This window comes from Callorhinchus milii, unplaced genomic scaffold (genome assembly GCF_018977255.1).
Source record: "Callorhinchus milii isolate IMCB2004 unplaced genomic scaffold, IMCB_Cmil_1.0 Scaffold20, whole genome shotgun sequence".
NCBI classification, from domain to species: Eukaryota; Metazoa; Chordata; class Chondrichthyes; order Chimaeriformes; family Callorhinchidae; genus Callorhinchus; species Callorhinchus milii.
In genome coordinates, this window is record NW_024704761.1 from 10,236,945 (window position 1) to 10,256,447 (window position 19,503).

General features: G+C 44.2%; 1 protein-coding gene and 1 long non-coding RNA gene across 2 annotated transcripts; one reads left to right on the plus strand and one right to left on the minus strand.

The window, feature by feature from the left end:
* Positions 1 to 9,574: 9,574 nt before the first annotated feature.
* LOC103175717 (RING finger protein 222) lies at positions 9,575 to 10,295 on the plus strand. Its single transcript, XM_042342570.1, has one exon. It carries the CDS (start codon positions 9,689 to 9,691, stop codon positions 10,289 to 10,291), a length of 603 nt encoding a protein of 200 aa, XP_042198504.1. The 5' UTR covers positions 9,575 to 9,688; the 3' UTR covers positions 10,292 to 10,295.
* Positions 10,296 to 14,836: 4,541 nt separating this feature from the next.
* On the minus strand, positions 14,837 to 19,189 carry LOC103175422. The gene is made up of 3 exons (XR_487470.2): positions 19,078 to 19,189; positions 15,434 to 15,581; positions 14,837 to 14,981 (listed from the first exon to the last, which is right to left on the minus strand). It is a non-coding gene; the product is annotated as an uncharacterized LOC103175422 (long non-coding RNA).
* Positions 19,190 to 19,503: the final 314 nt, after the last annotated feature.

The following is a 19,503-nucleotide window of genomic DNA, read 5'->3' on the forward strand; positions in this document are numbered from 1 at the left end:
GACTAAAAAACGTAGCCCATGGGGTAATCCTGGGGAGTAGCAGATATTTTGGTGGGTGGATCGGGTTGCAACTGAGGGGAAAACACATAAGGAAGGGAGTGGAGAGACCAAACCTAATAGAACCCTAAAATTATGGAGCACAGAGTTGGCGTCAAGGTCACAAATGACATCCTCTCTCTCTGTGATCAAGGCTCTCTCGTCCTCCTAGATCTTCCGCCGTCGTTCATGCCATCCTCATCCACGTCCACATCCATCTAAGTGAGACTGCGCTAGCCTGGTATGAGTCCTACCTAACAAACCGCTTCCACTCTGTCTCTTCAAATGGTTTCTGCCCCCGCCCCCGCCCAGTCACCTGTGGTGTACTCCAGGGCTCCATCCTTGGCCTCTTCCTCTTCCTCATTCACATGCTCCCACTTGGCAATGTCATCTGTAGACACGGGGTAAACTTCCACATGAATGTGGATGACACACAAATCTATTCCTCCTCCAGCTGTGACTCCAGGTCTGTCGATCTTCTGTCGGCTTGTCTGGCAGACTTGAGGGGCTCGATGAACACAAACCTCTTACGACTAAATGTCGACAAGATAGAAGCCATTCCTTCTTGGCTCCCGTCAACATATTCTACCCTCCGGCTCTGACCTTCTCAACTTCCCCGGTCTATTCCTTAGACTCATCGAACCATTGGACAACCTAGGCTTCAGATTCAACCCACAGCTGTCCTTCCTACCCCATATCCAATTTGCTACCAATAGCCATGAAGTGAATTACCAATTTTGTTTGGAACATTGTTGGCCAATGACCTTGATGCAGGAATAGAGGGGACTATTTTTAGGATTGTGTTTAATATGTGAAGGAGACACATGAAAAATGCAGAGAAATATTGACAAATTAAGATAATGGGCAGAAATATGGCAGATAGATTTTAACGTTGCAAAGTGTGTGCTAGTACACTTTTGAATGGATCGATTTATGTTCTAAATGAAATGAGGGGTAGATGAGCAGAAAGATATAATGGTTCAAGTCCATATGATCATTAAAATACAGTTGACCGGTTTTACCTGTCTAAATTTAGAAACTGTTTGTCCCTGCCATTCTCTAAAAAAATCAGCTTCTAAATTCAAACTGATTTTTTTTAAAAATAATTTTTTGGAGTAATTGGAGCATTTCAATTATTAAGCTGGTGATATACAATATATAATGGTGGAAGGTAAACTGGATAGACCTTGGTCTTCTTTCTCCTAGCAAATTCTTATATCTTCCTGACATGAAAGGTGCTATACCAATATAATTTGTTCTTCTTATGTGATTTGTAATGATTGGCAAAGCATTAGTATGACAAACAGAGAAAGTTTGCTTTTTTGCTGAACTTTGTGCACATAATATTTCCTTTACAATCAGGCATCTATAGTGAAATTCTCACTGCAATTTACATATACATATTTATATTATAAATATTAATTTAATGAGCTCCCATGCATATGTTCAGTCTTGGAATATGCAGAAATATCTCTATTAATTGGGATGTCCTCCCAACATGAAAGGCACTATTTAAATGTAAATTGTATTGTACGTTATACTACATTGTTACTGCATCATAAGAACTTGCATTTATATAGAGTTATGTCTCAAAGCACACTACATTTCTATGCACAGCACGACATTTCTACACACATTGACAAAACTGAAATTATTTAATTTTGTTGAGGGTCTCTTATTAACTGAAATATTCAATACTATGAATAGTACAGAGCAGGAACAAAGAAGAAAATGAATCTTTAAAGGACTTTGTCAATTAGCTGAGATTAGCAATAAACCTGAGTCAGTTGTGTACAGATGCTGCAGATGATACACCATGTTTTTCATTGCAGTATGTCTTGAATCGCTTTACAGAGATCAACATTTTCCTTACTCCACACAGAGCCTAATAATAATCCCTCCAAAACCAAAAACAATAATAAATTGGTCATCTTCAATCCACGACTGTTTGTGGGACATTGCTGTGCGCAATTGGCTGCCGCGTTCGCCCACAAATATACAGTCAATTCACTTTACAGTGTGTTCTGTGAAGCGCTTTGGGACGTCCTCCCGACGTGAAAAGCGCTATATCAAATGCAAGGATTATTATTATTATTATTTCACCCACAAATATAGTCAGTTCACTTTACAGTCTATTCTGTGAAGACGTGAAAGCGCTATATCAAATGCAAGGATTATTATTATTATGTGGATCACTGAGGGATGGGAAGAGCAGAGATGGGTGGGAAGAAGGGGGTATGTAGACAAAGTCAAGCAGTTTTATTCTTTGGAGGAGGGAGTCAGGTCATAAGGTAAAGAGATCGGAATGGAGATGGGGGGGTTTCCTAATGACAACCAATAGTAAGACAAGAGGGACAAGGAATGAGCAGACCCAAATTGGATGAGTGGAGGGTGTGAGCAGGAGAATGTGGTTGGAGTGGATTGCAGAGGTTTGGTGGGAAAAGTTCATGAAGAGATTTCAAGGTCGGGGTGGGGGGAGGATCTAAAAGCTGATCTGTTGCGGGAGAGGAAACCGGTGGAGTCTGGCAAAATGTGGTTGATGATTTTGCAAAGCCTGGTGTGGGAGAGGGTACAAGCTGCCAAGTTCAAAATGAGTTGGAGATTACAGAGGAAAGCATTTGAGGTTATTGTAGGCCAGCAAGCGGGCAACGTTCCAGAGATGGAGAAGGAAAGTTGTTTTATTCAAGGACTTGATGAAGGGCTTGAACAAGAGCTGAGGATCAAACGAAGCGCCAAGGTTACTCACTGGCATAGATAGCCAGAGTGAGAAAATGGAAAGGTCGACGCAGTTGGAGTCAAAGGCAAGAAGCCAAAGAGGATGGCTACAGATTTGTTATTAGAATTAATATTAGATTAGAAATGAAATCAGGAAACATAATAATCAAATGTAATAATAATCCTTGCATTTGATATAGCGCCATATCACCCCTTCTAGATGTCTCAAAGCGCTTCACAGAATATACTGTAAAATGATTTGACTGTATTTTGTGGGCAAAACGCTGCAGACAATTGCGCACAGCAGTGTCCCACAAACAGTCGTGGATGAAGTGAGCACATTTTTAAAAAATAAATTATTATCCCCTTAAAAGAGATCTGCCAATCAACTAACAACTGGGGTCCTACTTATTGCTAGGTAAACAGGTATGTGGAGTAAGGAAACTTGCCCAACATTTCGCCCTGCGGGGAATTGAAGCCAGGTCCTCTTGCTTGCGAGATGAGTGCTCTAACAACTAAGGTACAGAAGTCAACATTTCCTAACACAGTGGGTTGTGAGAGTTAAGGAATGTGTGGCCCAGATGCCACAGGGGCATCTTTAAAGGGGGATATAGAGTGGGGACGGAAGGGCTTTAAGGGATATGGAGAAAACGTGAGGGATTGGGTTTTAAAAATCTGTCATAATTCGATAAAATGATGGAACCGATTCAATGGCTGAATGATCCTTTCTTGTCCTCACGTTCCAATTGTCATTGATTTCCCATTATACAAACTATTCCCCATTGTTACAAAAAGTTAACTTTATGGACATGACATGCCTCAGAGAGTAACCTTACAACATGATCATAAATTATGGCAAAAAGTGTGTTCGACAGCAATCATTGTGAGCCTCTAGTAAGCAAATGGTCTGTTTTGCACAGTGGTGAATTACTAACTTGTTCTGAGGCAATAGACCATTATTACATATAATGGACATGATAGAACCAGTTACTCAATAAATAAACAAAGAAAGAACAAATGTCCAAACACTTCTCAGACACTGGTGAAGACTGAGCCTTGCTGAGAATAAACAAAGGATTTATTATGGGAAACACAGCATTCATGCTTTGCTAATAAAAGGTAAATAAACCCCCTTTCACGGCCTGTAATATAGAGGTTGGCACTGTGCAATGTGTGACAGTCCTCAAGGTACTGTTTCTACCTAATTGTCATCAAGTACCAATAGCACAAGTCAGGTGGTTGGAGAGTAACAGCATCAGTATATGCAGCTTTCAGAGTGTAAATCCTTTCACTTCCTCCTCCTTGCAAGAAAGAGTAAACTTATGGAACGGGCTCCCTAGGGATACGGTAGAAGCAGAAAGAGTTGTTTGTATCAAGAACAAATTGAATAGTTTTCTGCTGGAAAATAATATCTCAGGATACAGTATATAGTTTGGGATAGGACATGTCAAGTGACTGCCAGGATGGTGGAAGCCGAACAAGTGCCTAATAATAATCCCTCCAAAACCAAAAACAATAATAAATTGGTCATTTTCAATCTATGACTGTTTGGGGGACATTGCTGTGTGCAATTGGCTATCGCTTTCACCCACAAATATTCAATTTACAGTGTGTTCTGTGAAGCGCTTTGGGACGTCCTCCTGACGTGAAAAGCGCTATATCAAATGCAAGGATTATTATTATTAAATGCATTTCGCCGAGCAAATTCTTTTGCTTAGCAAATTTTTATGTTCTTATGTTCCTAAGGTACTGGCTTGGCAAGATCCTCATAAGAAGAATATTTCATATAAATACCTAACACTCTCTTGAACAGTTTGTCGTTCCTCCCACCCCTTTTGCTGACACCCACTTTCAGCCTCACCCAAGAAGAAGGATCACTCGGGTGAGAGATATCATACAGCAACTGGTGCTTGTAGGACTATCCCCAACTACAATGAAAAGTATACAGACAAGAGGAAGCGAAAAACTGGCAAAGGAAAGTGAGGACTCATTTATAATGCACAGCTCCGTGTAGGATCAGACTCCTGACCTTAATCCAGACCTCAATAAAGTAAACCGGCTCGGTTATGTAATTTTGAAGCAACTCATTGCTTAAAGCTATCTCACTTCATTGTGCAAGCCAGAACCATGCATCCAGCCAAGGACTCTGCTCAAACACTCTCCATTGCTGGATTCTTTCAAACGTGAGCACCACTCTTGTTTGGCATGGGATTCTGCTCAGCATTTCCCAACAGCTGAAATCTATACTAATAAAGATGTAACGTCTGTGTGTGTTTCTGTTCATCTGTGTGTCCGCGAAGAACTCAATAACCGGTTGACATAGAGACATGATTTATACCTCATCGGAAAGGTCTTGCATAGGAAAGAGTCATGGGCATATTTTTACGAAAAGAAAAGGCAACGCTCACGGTGTCTTGGTCAACAATTCCCCTCAAATAAAATTGGTCAAATTGGCAATTTGCTGCCAAATTTACCTACAAATAAGCAATCACTCTATTTCACATGTAAATCATGTGAAGCACTTTGAGTGCTATATCAAATGCAAGGATTATTATTCACTAATTTCATTTTGAAGCACAATTTTTTCACCCAAGTGCAACAATTGTGGGTCACATCACATAAGCAGCATTTGACCACCTTGAGCTTGCTGATTAGTTTATGATATGAAACAGAGTAGCATGAAACGGAACGGTGTCTGTAGCTCAGTGGTTAGAGCACTCACCTCGCAATAGAGAGACCTGGGTTTGATTCCCGGCAGGGCGAAACATTGGGCAAGTTTACTTACTCCACGCACCTGTTTACCTAGCAGTAAGTAGGAACCCGGGTGTTAGTCGATCGGCGGATCGATTTTCTTCCGGGGATAATATTCCCTCAAAAAAAATAATTTGGTCACTTAATCCATGACTGTTGGTGGGACGCTGCTGTGCGCAATTGGCTGCCGTGTTGCGTGCACAAAATATACAGTCAATTCACTTAACAGTATATTCTGTGAAGCGCTTTGAGACGTCTCGAAGATGTGATAAAGCGTTATATCAAATGCAAATTATTATATTGATAAGAGTTCCAGACTCCCCAGTCATAACAAACATTTATGCTTCCATTTTAGCTGCTTTAGGCCAAACCCTTTGAATGCCCTGGTGTGCATGCACATTGCCCAGCAGTGGTTATGCTGTGGGTGAATACGATATTCAATTGTAGCCCCAAACGTGAAGGTTTTGTGTAAATCGAGACAAATACTGAAAAGGGTCCAGTTTCTCTTGAAAACGCACGGACAGGTCCAAAAAATAAAAAAAAGAATTTCAATGGAAATTGGAGTCCAGAAGTCTCGAGTCCATCTGCAATCCAGGAAAACAGTGAAAGAGAGAGAGAGTTGTGGTGGTGGGGAGTATCAGCTCAGAACAGATATGATCTCACTGTTCACTGAGTAAAATCTGCACTGAATAGATGCGATTGATTACCCAGTTTTACAGTCAGTCAAAGTCAATCAGTCTAACGGGAGATGTACATTGTCGATGAAATAAACGTTTCCTCTCAAACCTTGACTGGAAACGTCTCCAAAAGTCACAGCAGTCACAAAAGGGAACTTGTCAAAAAAGTGGTTGAGAATTTCATTTACAATCCTTTCCTTCTCAAACCAAAGCAGCGCATCGGGACAGTGCGGAGAGAAGTGCAGTACAATGTCCCAGTGTTGGGCTGTGAGGATCCACATACAAACGAGGATTTCTGTATCTCTCTCGGGGACACTAGAGTCGGTACCACTGGAATCAGCTCTTTAATTCAGTGTAGTGTCTTTATCAAACTGCTTACTTTACTCTGGCGTACACTGACATGGGGATCAGAAGCAGTTTATTGTTATTTTCTGGCGTTCCTGTGTGTGTGTGTGTGTGCGTTCTTTGTTATTTCATATTTGCATATGCTATCTTTGAGATTTTCCTCCATAAATTTAAAGTTAGTGGTCCATCCTTCGAGGCATTGGTAGACAGTGACCCCCTCCTCCCCCCCCACCCACCCTCCCCGTCTCCTAAAAAATAATGCCTCCTAAAAAATAATACAATTATTACCATTATATGTCCCATTTGAGTTCTTTCGTTGGTGTCACTAGGTTTAAAGAAACCCAATCTGACTTTAGTTTAGTGATGAGTTCCCGCATGTTTCAGACAGACACCCCGTTGCCCCCACCACAAAAAAAATTGGTGGAACGCCTGACAGCCCATATCCAACACTTACACCACCTGATCAGAGTGAGTAACATCAAACTAGAGGAGGTTTCACAACATGTTCTCCTGTACCCGCAGCTCCATGTAAGTCACTGCTGAACTGTCCACAATCACTTTGCACAAAGCCAATTTTCCCGTCTGACTTGTTCCACTTCAATCTCTAGGCCATTTTTTTTCCTGTTACTTTTAGTTTCCTTCATTCTAATATTATTTTAGACTATTTAGACAGGTCAAAAACAACAGGTAGTTGTTATAATAATAAAATAACAATCCTTGCATTTGAAATGGCGCCTTATGACATTTTCTAGACATCTCAAAGCGCTTCGCAGAATGGTAGGATTGACAGTGAATTGACTGTAGATTTTGTGGGGGCAGCAAATTGGGCACAGCAGTGTCCCACAAACATGGATTGCGTGACCAAATTAAATCATATTACCCGTCAAACAGTTACAGACATCCTCCCGAAGTGGAAGGTTCTGTATAAATGTAAATTATTATATTTTTCGACTGGTTCTCTACCTTCCCTGCCTTTGTGCTATTCAAGTTGAATGCTGACAAATCCAACGTGAAGGTGTTATATAAATGCAAGTTGTTGTTGCTTCCTATGTTCACCAAACAATTATAAACTCTGCCCCTATGAAAATCATCACTGTTGAGAGGTTTTTTTTTTGGTTACCCAGGTGTCTGACACATGTGGAAAACTATTACCGTTCCCAGGTAGTCAAGAAAGCCAACAGAATGCCGTGGTGTGCAACTAATTACATGACAGACTATGTATTTCAAACTTGTATGAAGTCTTGGCAGGTCACATCTGGAGTCCCTGAGACCTGGACGCAATTTTGGTCACTTTGCTCTGCCACTGCCAAGGATTCCAGGGTGTGAGGGGCACAATATAAATGCAAGTTGTTGTTGTTGTAAGATGTCAAAGGGAGTTCAGCAGAGGGCAATTAGATTAATTCCAGATTTTAGGGGACAAGGGGTGCAAGGAAAGACTGGAATGCAGCCTAGGACTGTAAAAGGACATAGCAGATGCATAAAGAAACTTGAAAATTATTGTAAGAGGATAAGCCACGTAGGAATTTAACATTGTGTCATAACAAACACAATAATTAAGAGTGAATAGAAAACAGTAAACATATTAATTGATTAGTGGAGGTTTGTAACACACAGAAAGTAGATTGAACTCCAGGACTTTGACATTGGAAAGGTTGAAATTCAAAGAGCTGGAAACCAAAGAAAGTCGCAAGGAACAGACAGTTTGAACTGAACCCTGGTGTAATTGGAGAGATAAGGGAAGAGATTCCTGTTAATTGTCTCTTTAAAACAATTATAGTTCATTCACTTTGGATTGACTATATATTTTGTGGGCAAAACACGGCAGCCAAATTGCTCACAGCAGTGTCCCACAAACAGTCATGGGTTGAATGACCACATTTCCCCCCTGATATTTGTATTCCAGGTGATTTAAAAGTGGAGCAAAACTCATTTATACTAACTCAGCATCAAGCAAGGGAGGTCTCTCCGGTCAGCTGATTACACCCGGACTCCTGTCTGTTAGTCTCTCTTGCCCTGATGAAACTTTATTGGGTTCAATTCCCGGCAGTGCGAAACGCAAAAAGAATAAGAAAAAAGTCCCGAAGACGTGATGGGGGGCACTGTATCAAATGCAAGGATTATTATTATTGTTATTATTGTTATTTACTGAGCGCTGAAGTTGCTTTTCTGGCGTGTTGGCTGTGTATGTGTGTGTGTGTGGGGGGGGGGGGGGGGGGTGGGTGGGGGGGAGGAGGGGGTGGGGGGGAGGAGGGGGTGGGGGGAGGACTCTGGCGCAACACATGGCCCACAGGATACGACAATCTATAAAGAGCCCCACTGTACAGCAAAGTACAGTACAGTACAGTACAGCACAGTACAGCACAGTACAATATAGTACAGTACAGTACAGTATAGTACAGCACAGTACAGTACAGTACAGTATAGTACAGCACAGCACAGCACAGTACAGTATAGTATAGTATAGTATAGTACAGTATAGTGCAGTACAACACAGCACAGTACAGCGCAGCACAGTACAGTACAGTACAGCGCAGTACAGTACAGCACAGTACAGTATAGTACAGTATAGTACAGTACAACACAGTACAGTGCAGTACAGTATAGTACAGTACCGTACAGTACAACACAGTACAGTACAGTACCGTACAACGCAGTACAGTATAGTACAGTACAGTACAGTACAGTATAGTACAGTATAGTACAGTATAGTACAGTACAGTATAGTACAGTACAGCACTTCCTGAAAGCTCCAGTTCGCTGCTGACAAAGACAAACATTGGCAGCGAATGAATTTGCCGCCGAACGAGTTGAGCCGGACTGGGAGCTGCTGATCCGGATCGGCTGCCAAACCCCCACACAGAGAGAGGGAGAGGGAGGGAGGGAGAGGGAGAGGGAGAGAGAGGACCTCGGCGACAGCGCTGCGGAATGCGGATAGCGATGTGCAACAAGCGATCGGCTGTTGGGGAGCGGGTCCCGGGAGCACAGCGGCGGTGCGCGCGGGTGGCGGTGTGTGTGCGGGTGGCGGTGTGTGTGCGGGTGGCGGTGTGTGTGCGGGTGGCGGTGTGTGTGCGGGTGGCGGTGTCGGGCGGTCCCAGGGCGCCTCTCCCGGGACATTAGTCGAGAGACCCTGAACGCGGAGAGGGGGTTCCTCGGTTCCCAGAGGAATGTCGGAGGAGACGGGATCCGAGTGTCCCGTTTGTTACGAGAAGGTGTCCCGACACAGCGCGGCCCTGCGGACCCTCACCTGCCGACACATCTTCTGTCACGACTGTCTGGTCAAGACGGTGGTCAACCAGGGGACCAAACCCAAGAGGGTGGTGTGTCCGGTGTGCAGACACGTCACCTTCCTGAGCAAGAGGGGGCTGGTGGCCATGGCCACCGACAAGGCCCCCCCCCAGACCCTGAGGATCCCTCTGCCCACCCCGGAGCCGCCGCCGCCGCCCCCCACCACCGTCCCCGTCCCGCCCCCGCCGGGGGGGGCTTTCGGGAGCCTCTGCCGCTCCCTCCGCGGCTGCTGTCCCGGGACTCCGAGAGCGGCGGCTCAGCGGAGCCGCGTGTTCGTGATCAGCGGGAGGGGGCGGCCCATGAGCGAGGAAGAGCGGAGAGCCCCCGCGGACCGTGGCGGTGGGGCGGGAGGGGGCGGCGCGGGGGGGGGCTCGCGGCGGGGAAGGCTCCGCTGGATCTTACTGCTCCTGGGCTTCGTGATCGTCGGGGCGGTGATCGCAGCGGTGCTGCCCTGGGCCATGACCAACCCGGGACACAAGTAGGGACACAGCCCGAGCCCAGGACCCCCCACACCCCCACACCCACGGCGGCACCGCCACCGCCGCCAACACCGCCACCGCCGCCAACAACGCCGCCAACGCCGCCGCCAACACCGCCACCGCCGCCAACACCGCCGCCAACACCGGTACAGGAAACCTCCGACTCATTCGATCCGCCACGAAGCCGAAGCGCTTTTGGGACGTCTCGACTATTCTCGGCGATACCTCTCTCGAAGGTCTTCTCCCTCCGTTTTATTGATGACTTATTTAACTCTGATTCCCCACCACCACCGGGAGAGGGGAGAGGGGAGAGGGGAGAGGGGGCTCCCGGGAACCTCCCGCGCGGCGATGGTCCCGGAGTTGCGGGCACTTGTGTTACAGAGAGAGGGACATCGGGTCCCAAACGAAGCCGCGATTTGTAAATATTACGATGTCGTTCATCTTTTTTTTTTAAAAAAACGGTACTGTTAAGTACTGTGTAGCACTAAACTGGTACTTCGAGGGACTTTGTTAAACACGAGGAGCGTTCGGATGGATGACCAGAAAGTTGGGAGTGGACCATTGGGGACTTGGGGTCTGTCTCTGAAGGCACAGCAGTGGTTGATGTAGGATCGGGTTCCAGTGGATGGAGCATCAATGGTCCATCTCAGCACATGTCTACCCCCTCTCCCCCCCCAAAAAAAAGGGGACGAGAGACTTATATGCCAACCCCTGGACCCCAGAGAGGTATCTCTGAGCATCTCTCAGTCTACAGAGCATCTGTTGGAGTTTAACAGAGGACACGTGCGATCTGATCTGTAAGAGGGGAAGTAATGTTTTCGTTTTTTCTTTTTTTTTATATATAAAAAAAAACAAAACGCTGCGTCGCTTTCTGACGTGAGAAACAAAAAGTTCTCACCGACCATAAAAATTCAGCCCTGGTCCAAACTCTGTCACTGAACACACCCCAAACCCCCCGGACTGACCCACAGCACTGCAATTAGGACAGGTGGGGTCGGGTGGACAAGTTGCAGAGCCACATATTTCGTTCCTTTTTAATTTGAATTCAAGAAAAAAAGACGGGTCTTCGTAAAATGTGTGTCCGACTATGTTCCGAAGCATCGATGCCACTCCCACCTGTCGCCACACCGCACCAGTTGGATGGAGAGCACCTGTTGGATGGAGAGCACCTGTTGGATGGAGAGCACCTGTTGGATGGAGAGCACCTGTTGGATGGAGAGCACCTGTTGGATGGAGAGCACCTGTTGGATGGAGAGCACCTGTTGGCTGGAGAGCACCTGTTGGCTGGAGAGCACCTGTTGGCTGGAGAGCACCTGTTGGCTGGAGAGCACCTGTTGGATGGAGAGCACCTGTTGGCTGGAGAGCACCTGTTGGATGGAGAGCACCTGTTGGCTGGAGAGCACCTGTTGGATGGAGAGCACCTGTTGGATGGAGAGCACCTGTTGGATGGAGAGCACCTGTTGGATGGAGAGCACCTGTTGGATGGAGAGCACCTGTTGGCTGGAGAGCACCTGTTGGATGGAGAGCACCTGTTGGCTGGAGAGCACCTGTTGGATGGAGAGCACCTGTTGGATGGAGAGCACCTGTTGGATGGAGAGCACCTGTTGGCTTGTGAGATGGGACTTCAGTATCAGTGAAGTGCTCCCAGAGATACGCAGTAGTTCTTGTGCCATTAACGTAGCCAATGCATTGTCACATTGCAAATGTAACCTTTGTCCACTGTCCATAAAAGAATACAGTGCAATATGTACCGACATGTGTTCAGTTTCTCACCCCCACAGTATCATCTGCGTATGATGAAGTGTGTAAAAAAAAATAAGGCACAAAGGATTGACAGTAATGAATATCTCGCATCAAAGAGGCAAGTCGCAGGACATTGAAAGGTGCTCGTTTCTGAGCTGAGGCTTCCACACATATCTGTTTAATTTAAGGGAACATATGGTGTTGCGAGTTTTCCTGCTTTGAAGAGAAAGCAATGCCGTTCATGTATGAAGTGATGGACAGCATTATAGACAAGATGATCTTTTTGAAGTGATGAGGATGGACTTTGGTTCGATGCGAATGTTACATTCGGGTTCTGCACTATTGAAAAATTATATTAAAGCCACGGTGGAGGGTACGTAGATTCGTGAAGGTGTAAATTCCGATGTGTGATTTACTAATGGGAGATGAGCAGGAAGATTGCATGTCAGACCCACCCCAACCAGAGGCGCAGCATTCCTAAAGCATAGCTTTGGTCCCGCAGCTCTGTGAATGTCACAGAGTCATTCAGTCAGTCAGTCCCATTAGGTTGGCTGTGTTTTGAGATCCTGATGAGAGTCTCCCATCAACTCTGGGAACCTGGTCTTGCACTCAGCCCGGAGGGAATGGCTGTCGATGAGCTTTGGTTGTGCTCCACTGACTCCAATCGCTAAACGATGTTGTGATGGTTTGATTTCTATCAGCACATGACCAAGGTCAAACAAATGCAAATGTGTACGCTTTGGGACGTGTTGGTATTGACGCCATACATCTCTGGGGCTCAGAGGGTGTCTGGAATCTCACTCATCCTCTCTCAGGCATTTGGTGGTTCATTGTTCTGAGTTTATTTGCAGATGAGTTTCTGAGGTGACTGTGGAGTGTTCAACATCTGTGCTCATTGACGTTAATGCAACATATTTCTCTGCTTTTAATGTCTAGTGTCAGCTTTGAGTCACTCCCAGGTCACCACAGATGAAGAGAAGGTTGCATTCCTACCCCGTAAATCATTAGCAGTTTGATTTGTGGCGAATAGTAACATGTACACGGGTGAGGTAGAGTACTGGGGAGAACACATTTGGTCCATGACGTACCTGGCCTTTGGGACTGCTCAAAGCTAAAGATTTGTGGAGTCCTGTAGCTCAGTGGTTAGAGCACTCAGCTCACAAGTGAGAGTGGGATGGATTAATGTGGAGAACAACACTTGGTCAGAGTTGATGAGCAGAATGGCCTATTTCGTCCTGGAACTTTTTATGATTTGCTAAGTCCTAAAGAATGAAGGGACACAGGTTAAATCTCTTGTTTGACTTTGTTTTCACTCCCTTTCCCTGGACAAAGAGCCAATTATTAGCCACTAATGGTGCAGGATTTCAATTTACAACCTTGAAGTCGACATGGAGCTCAATCCTTCAGCCAATGTTGACTTTACCAACCAGGTCAAAATGAACAACAAGATTGTTTCTCAAGTCTTAAAAACCCTTTTCAGGTGTTGTAACAACTGGACATTGCTTTAAAATATTATCTCTGGTATTGTTGGTGAGTAAATAAGCCTTGAACTGATATCGCAATGATTTTTAATGCAAAGCATGTGGGCTCGAGGCAATCAATAGTTCAAGTGTCTAGTTTACATCTCAGGTTTCACCAGATATTTGTATTCATGGCCAGAATGACCCAATGATGCTTTAGGGTTTGGGTTAGAAAGCACAAGAGGACTTTACAAACGCTAACCTGTGGTTAAGGGTGGGATTGGGATCTTGAGTATCAGATGAAAGTCAGTGTGTTCAGTTGAATTAATTACCAAGAGACGTCATTCACAGGCCAGGAATACTACAGGCCTCGTCTTTGTTAGGGAAGATTATAAAGCGGTAAAAAGATATTACGAGCCTGGACGGAACCATTCAGAATAAAAACGTGGGAGTTTTACAACAAATTAATTAAGAGACAGAATTCCTTAAATTTGTTTTAAAAAGAACAAATGTATTAACAGAGAGGTGTGGAGTGCTGCATTGCTCCTGAGGGAAGGAGCAAAGCGATTCCAGGCATGATCTGACTCCAGAATGTGTGGCTCCAATGACAACACACTCAAATGTATAGCTTGGCATTCTGTTGACCTTTCCACCCTTTTTTATTTTAAAACTTGAGCTTCAGGTGAAGCTTTGTGCTCCTTGAGTTTGACAGTTCCATTCAAAGTTTTACCCATGCTCATATCTTTGCAACAAGTCACCAAACAGAAGGAAAATCAATCAGAATTTTTTGCTTGATTGATTGTCTGATGATAGCAGCTTCTTGCAGGAGAGTGAGAAAGCACTAGATTTACCATATAGTGAACCTTTCTCACCAGCTCTTAAACTACAGAAAAATATATTTTTCGCCCACAAAATACACAATCAATTCATCCATTACAGACTTTCTTTGGTGTTTATATTTTTGTTTACTGTATCCTATGATTACAGTTGGTAATATATACCATGGAGTCCTGTAGCTCAGTGGTTAGAGCACTCGCTTTGCAAGCGAGAGACCTGAGTTCAATTCCAGGCAGAGGGCGAAACCTTGGGCAAGTTTCCTTACTCCACACAGAGCCTAATAATAATCCTCCAAAACCAAAAACAATAATAAATTGGTCATTTTCAATCTACGACTGTTTGTGGGACATTGCTGTGCGCAATTGGCTGCCGCGTTCGCCCACAAATATACAGTCAATTCACTTTACAGTGTGTTCTGTGAAGCGCTTTGGGATGTCCTCCCGACGTGAAAAGCGCTATATCAAATGCAAGGATTATTATTATTATTATTACCATAGTTACTAGTTAGTAAACAAATATATAGGATATTCACTTTTTAGAGTTAGTGGAGAGAATTTGTGCAGAGAATTTGAACTGAACCATTCCAGAATGCAGATTATTGCAGGTAACCTGGTGGTGAGTCCTCCAGTACACAGTACAGCAAGGAAAATAACCTACAATACAATACAAAATTACATTAGTATAATGACTTTCACATCAGGAGGACGTCCTAAGATGCTGAAAGGATGTAGAAGGATATAGAGTGTAGATAGGCATACAGTGCAGAAAGGTGTAGCATATCAAATGGTCTCATGTATAGACAGGTAAAGCAAACAGAAAGAAACTATGAAAGGATATTAGTAGAAAGAGACAGAATACAGTACAACACGGAGCATGGAAAGGTACAGCACATATAAGGACACAGGGTACAGGAAGGTGTTGACTATGGAAAAATAGTAATTGTTGCATTTAATATAGCACCTTATCACATCATGGAAACGTTTCAAAGTGGGTCACAAGATCTACTGTCAAGTGGAGTGTATTTGAAGATAAATGTGGCATTCAATTTGCATACAGAAAGGATCCACAAACAGTCATGAAGTAAATGAAGACATGTAGTACTCACCCACAAATGCACTGAGGACTGTGTGCTCTGGACAATACCCTGTGTGAGGGATGCTATATAAATGCAAGTTGTTGTTGTCATTGTTCAAGTGTTAGTCTTGACTGGAGTCCAGAGTCCCGAAGTGAGGCTTGGACCCACAAGCGTCTAACTTAGAGGTGAGAGGGAAAGAGCTAAGACATTCTGACATCTCCATACATATATAATACAATACAAAATTACAACAACAACACAACTTGGATTTATATAGCGCCCTCCACGCCAGACGACATCTCAGAGCATTTCACAGTAACGGATCCCGGGGCCGAGCCAGGGGGAGGGGGAGGAAAGTGACCAAAGGCGCGGTCGAACAGAAAGGTCTTCAGCAGAGACCTGAAAATAGGAAGAGAGGGGACGAGACGAAGGGAGTGAGGAAGACAGTTCCAGAGCCTCAGGGCACAGTGGCTGAAGGCACGGATGCCGAAGGTGGAGCGGAGGACTCGGGGGACGAGGAGGAGGCCAGACCCGGAGGAACGAAGGCAAAATTATATTTGTATAGCGCCTTTCACATCGGGAGGACATATAATGTATAGTAAGGTACAGAAAATTTATAACTTAGAAAATGCTACAGTGATATAAGGTATAAAGCACAGAACAGTACAGCACATGAAAATGTATAAACTATGGAAAGGTAATGAACATGAAGGATTTATTATTTGCTTCATTCCAAATCAACAGCTCATCCTATTGCAATATATATCTGTGTTGCTGGACTAAACAAAATATCCCAAGGACACATGTTATAATAATAATCCTATAATAATAATAATCCTTGCATTTGATATAGCGCTTTTCACGTCTGGAGGAAGTCCCAAAGCGCTTCACAGAACACACTGTAAAATGAATTGACTGTATATTTGTGGGCGAACGCGGCAGCCAATTGCGCACAGCAATGTCCCACAAACAGTCGTAGATTGAAAATGACCAATTTATTATTGTTTTTGGTTTTGGAGGGATTATTATTAGGCTCTGTGTGGAGTAAGGAAACTTGCCCAAGGTTTCGCCCTCTGCCTGGAACTGAACTCAGGTCTCTCACTTGCAAAGTGAGTGCTCTAACCACTGAGCTACAGGACTCCACAATTAGCTGATGTGGTTGTAATTATCGGGACACAAGATATTGTGTTTGGTGAAGTGGACCGTTAGATCATCGATGGAAATAATCTAAAATTATAATATAATTTAATAATATAATTGAATAATAATTTGGTCACTCAATCTACGACTGTTTGTGGGACAATGCTGTGTGCAATTGCCTGCCACCCTTTGCCCGCAAAACACAGTCACAACACTTTACAGTATATTCTGAGAAGTGCTCTGAGACATCTTGAAGATGTGATAAGGCGTTGTAAGGATTATTATTATTATAGGTATGCATTTGTGTATGTGTGTATGTTGGGGAAGGAGGGTCTGTGTGTGTGTGTGTGTGTGTGTGTGTGTGTGGCGGTGGAGCAAATGCTGCTGCGAATGAGGTATTGTATTTCCGTGCAATCTTCAATGTAAGATGCTCAGAGCCAAATTTTCCTTTAAAAACTGCCGGCCTCAGCGTGCACGGCATCTGGGTTGCCAAGTAACCGAGGCCAAACAGTGTCAATGGCGACTCGGACAAAGCAGAGCGTACACAGCGTGTGCTGGGAGATGGCTGATGCCGCCTGTACCTGTCCACCCCGCCAGTCCCTCTTCACACTGCAGCGGGAGCAGAGGCGAACCAGGAAGGTTTGTAAATACCATAATCCCTTTGCCCGTCACACTTTCTGCACATTGTCTGCACTTCACTTAACCCCTTCCCCACCGCTGCCCCTTCACCGTAAAGCATTTCACATTTCACTCAGATTAAACACCTGAGCAGTTATTTAGTGTAATCAACGCACAATAAGATCAAATACGGCCATGTGTGTGTACATTGTACATACATGTACATACTGTAATCCCTTCTCCTTTCACACTTTCAAAACATTGTCTGTACTTAGCCCGTTCCCCATCGCTGCCCTTCACTGTAAGGCGTTTCACATTTCACTCAGATTAAATATCTTAGCTGTTATTTATTGTCATCAATCCAAACAAGATTATATACTGCAGTGTTTTGTGGTAGTAATTCAGGAAAGACTGGATGTGATTTGATGAATTGGACCTTGCCAGATAATAATTCCCAAGTGTTCCAAGGAAATTACAATTTGCAAAAGTAAATCATCCAAATAAAATGATAGATAGGCATATTGACAGGCAGACACGTACACACACATCCAATGTTTGTTTGTTGTAGGATCCTCATTTACAAATAAATATCCTAAATAGTGTAACAGCAGAATGTAGCATCATTTAAATATCCTGCACCTTTTCACTCCATGCAAAGCCCCTCTCTGTTCTGTTGTTGTTTGGTTAGTCCTGCAATGGGAAGGAGATTGATTGTTGCTTTTTTTTTATTGTTATGAAGCAGGACCTTGACTTCCAGAAAGGATGACACCAGAATCAAACCATAATCCAATGTTTCTCCTCTCTCCTCACCAAATCTATGGCACTCCATGAACCTATCTCTTCCTGACCACCATTCTTTGTGGAATTATTTTTGGGTCAGCCAGTTGTCTGACCCAAAGAGAAACCACGTTTTAAGTGTCCAAACCAGACCGAGAAGTTCACACATGCATGGAATGGAGTGCACACTCTCTCCCCATAGGTACTCACTCTGCTTACCTATTCCCAGAAAGTACCTAGGGACAGATTGGAAAGGAACACTCTTGGCAATGCTAGAGTGTGTGTTGAGGTAATGCTGGAGTTTAACCAACTAAAACATGTAGCTTGCCATTGCAAACAATGTCTGGCAAGCTGGGTGGTGTGAATAGATTGAATAATGGCTTTCAAAAGAGAATTAGATAGGTATTTGAAGAGGTATAAATTTGCAAGGATATGGAAAAGAGTGAGACTGATCGGGTAGCTCGTCCAAAGAGCTGGCACAGGCACGATGGGCCGAATGGCCTCCTTCTGTACTGTATTCTATGATTCTTAGTGCCCCCTGTTTGTCCACCTAGGACTACCCTACCCCTTAGAGCTTGGTTTGCAGTGTTAACAAGAGCCAAGTGGAAAGAATTCCTGCCCCAGTGATTGTCTATTCATCCATATTGTGCCCATGAACCAAATTGGTTAGTCTGTCCTCAAAAGTGACTTCCTTTCACAGATCTATCTCACTTAGGAATTAAGAGTACCAAGATCGCCACAAATTGATTGTGATGTTCTATTACTAAGCACGCCACCTTGGAATTAACTTGGCACGAGGAAGACCCCATTACTCCCATCCCCACCTCCCCATAGTCAATATGTGCACAATCTCTGTCACTCTTCTCCAATCCAGAAAATTCCCTTTGAAAATCTGACACTTGACATTTACCTGTAAAGTTTACTCACATTTAAAAGCACAGATTTCACACAGGAGTGACAATGTGGCCAGTACTATGGATTACACATTTGCAATCCTCATAATCTCCAAAAGTAAACCATCAAATGCAATGATTAATCAGATAGATAGACAGACAGAGATATTATACCCCTTCCTCCACATACATGTATACATACACACCACACACGCATACATACACACACCATATGTAGATACATACAAGATGCAATTGGGAACATCTCCACGAGAATGTTCTCGACATGTACTGGATCTCTCGCCTGTTTGCCTGCAGTGAATGATTCTTTAGTCTGAATGGGAAACAGCTCACAGCATCACCTACATAAAATGTTGATCCGTTGTCCGAGCAACAATTCCTTTCGCTAAATGATCACAACGACAACAGCAAACCCGGCCCCGCGGTTTGTGTGAGTTGCCTGGACACCATCCCAATGCCAAACCAAGCCAAGCCTTGTGAGGACAGCCTGTCTGCATTGCTGTTCCCATTGGCGGGGGAGGTGGGGGCTGGTTGGCTTAGCTCTGCTCTGCTCGGCAGGTTTGGGGGTGGAACGTGGGCAATGCTGACTTCACGTCATTGCAAGAAAACAGAGGAAAGTGGGGGGAGAAAGAAAATCCCCAAGTTACTGTG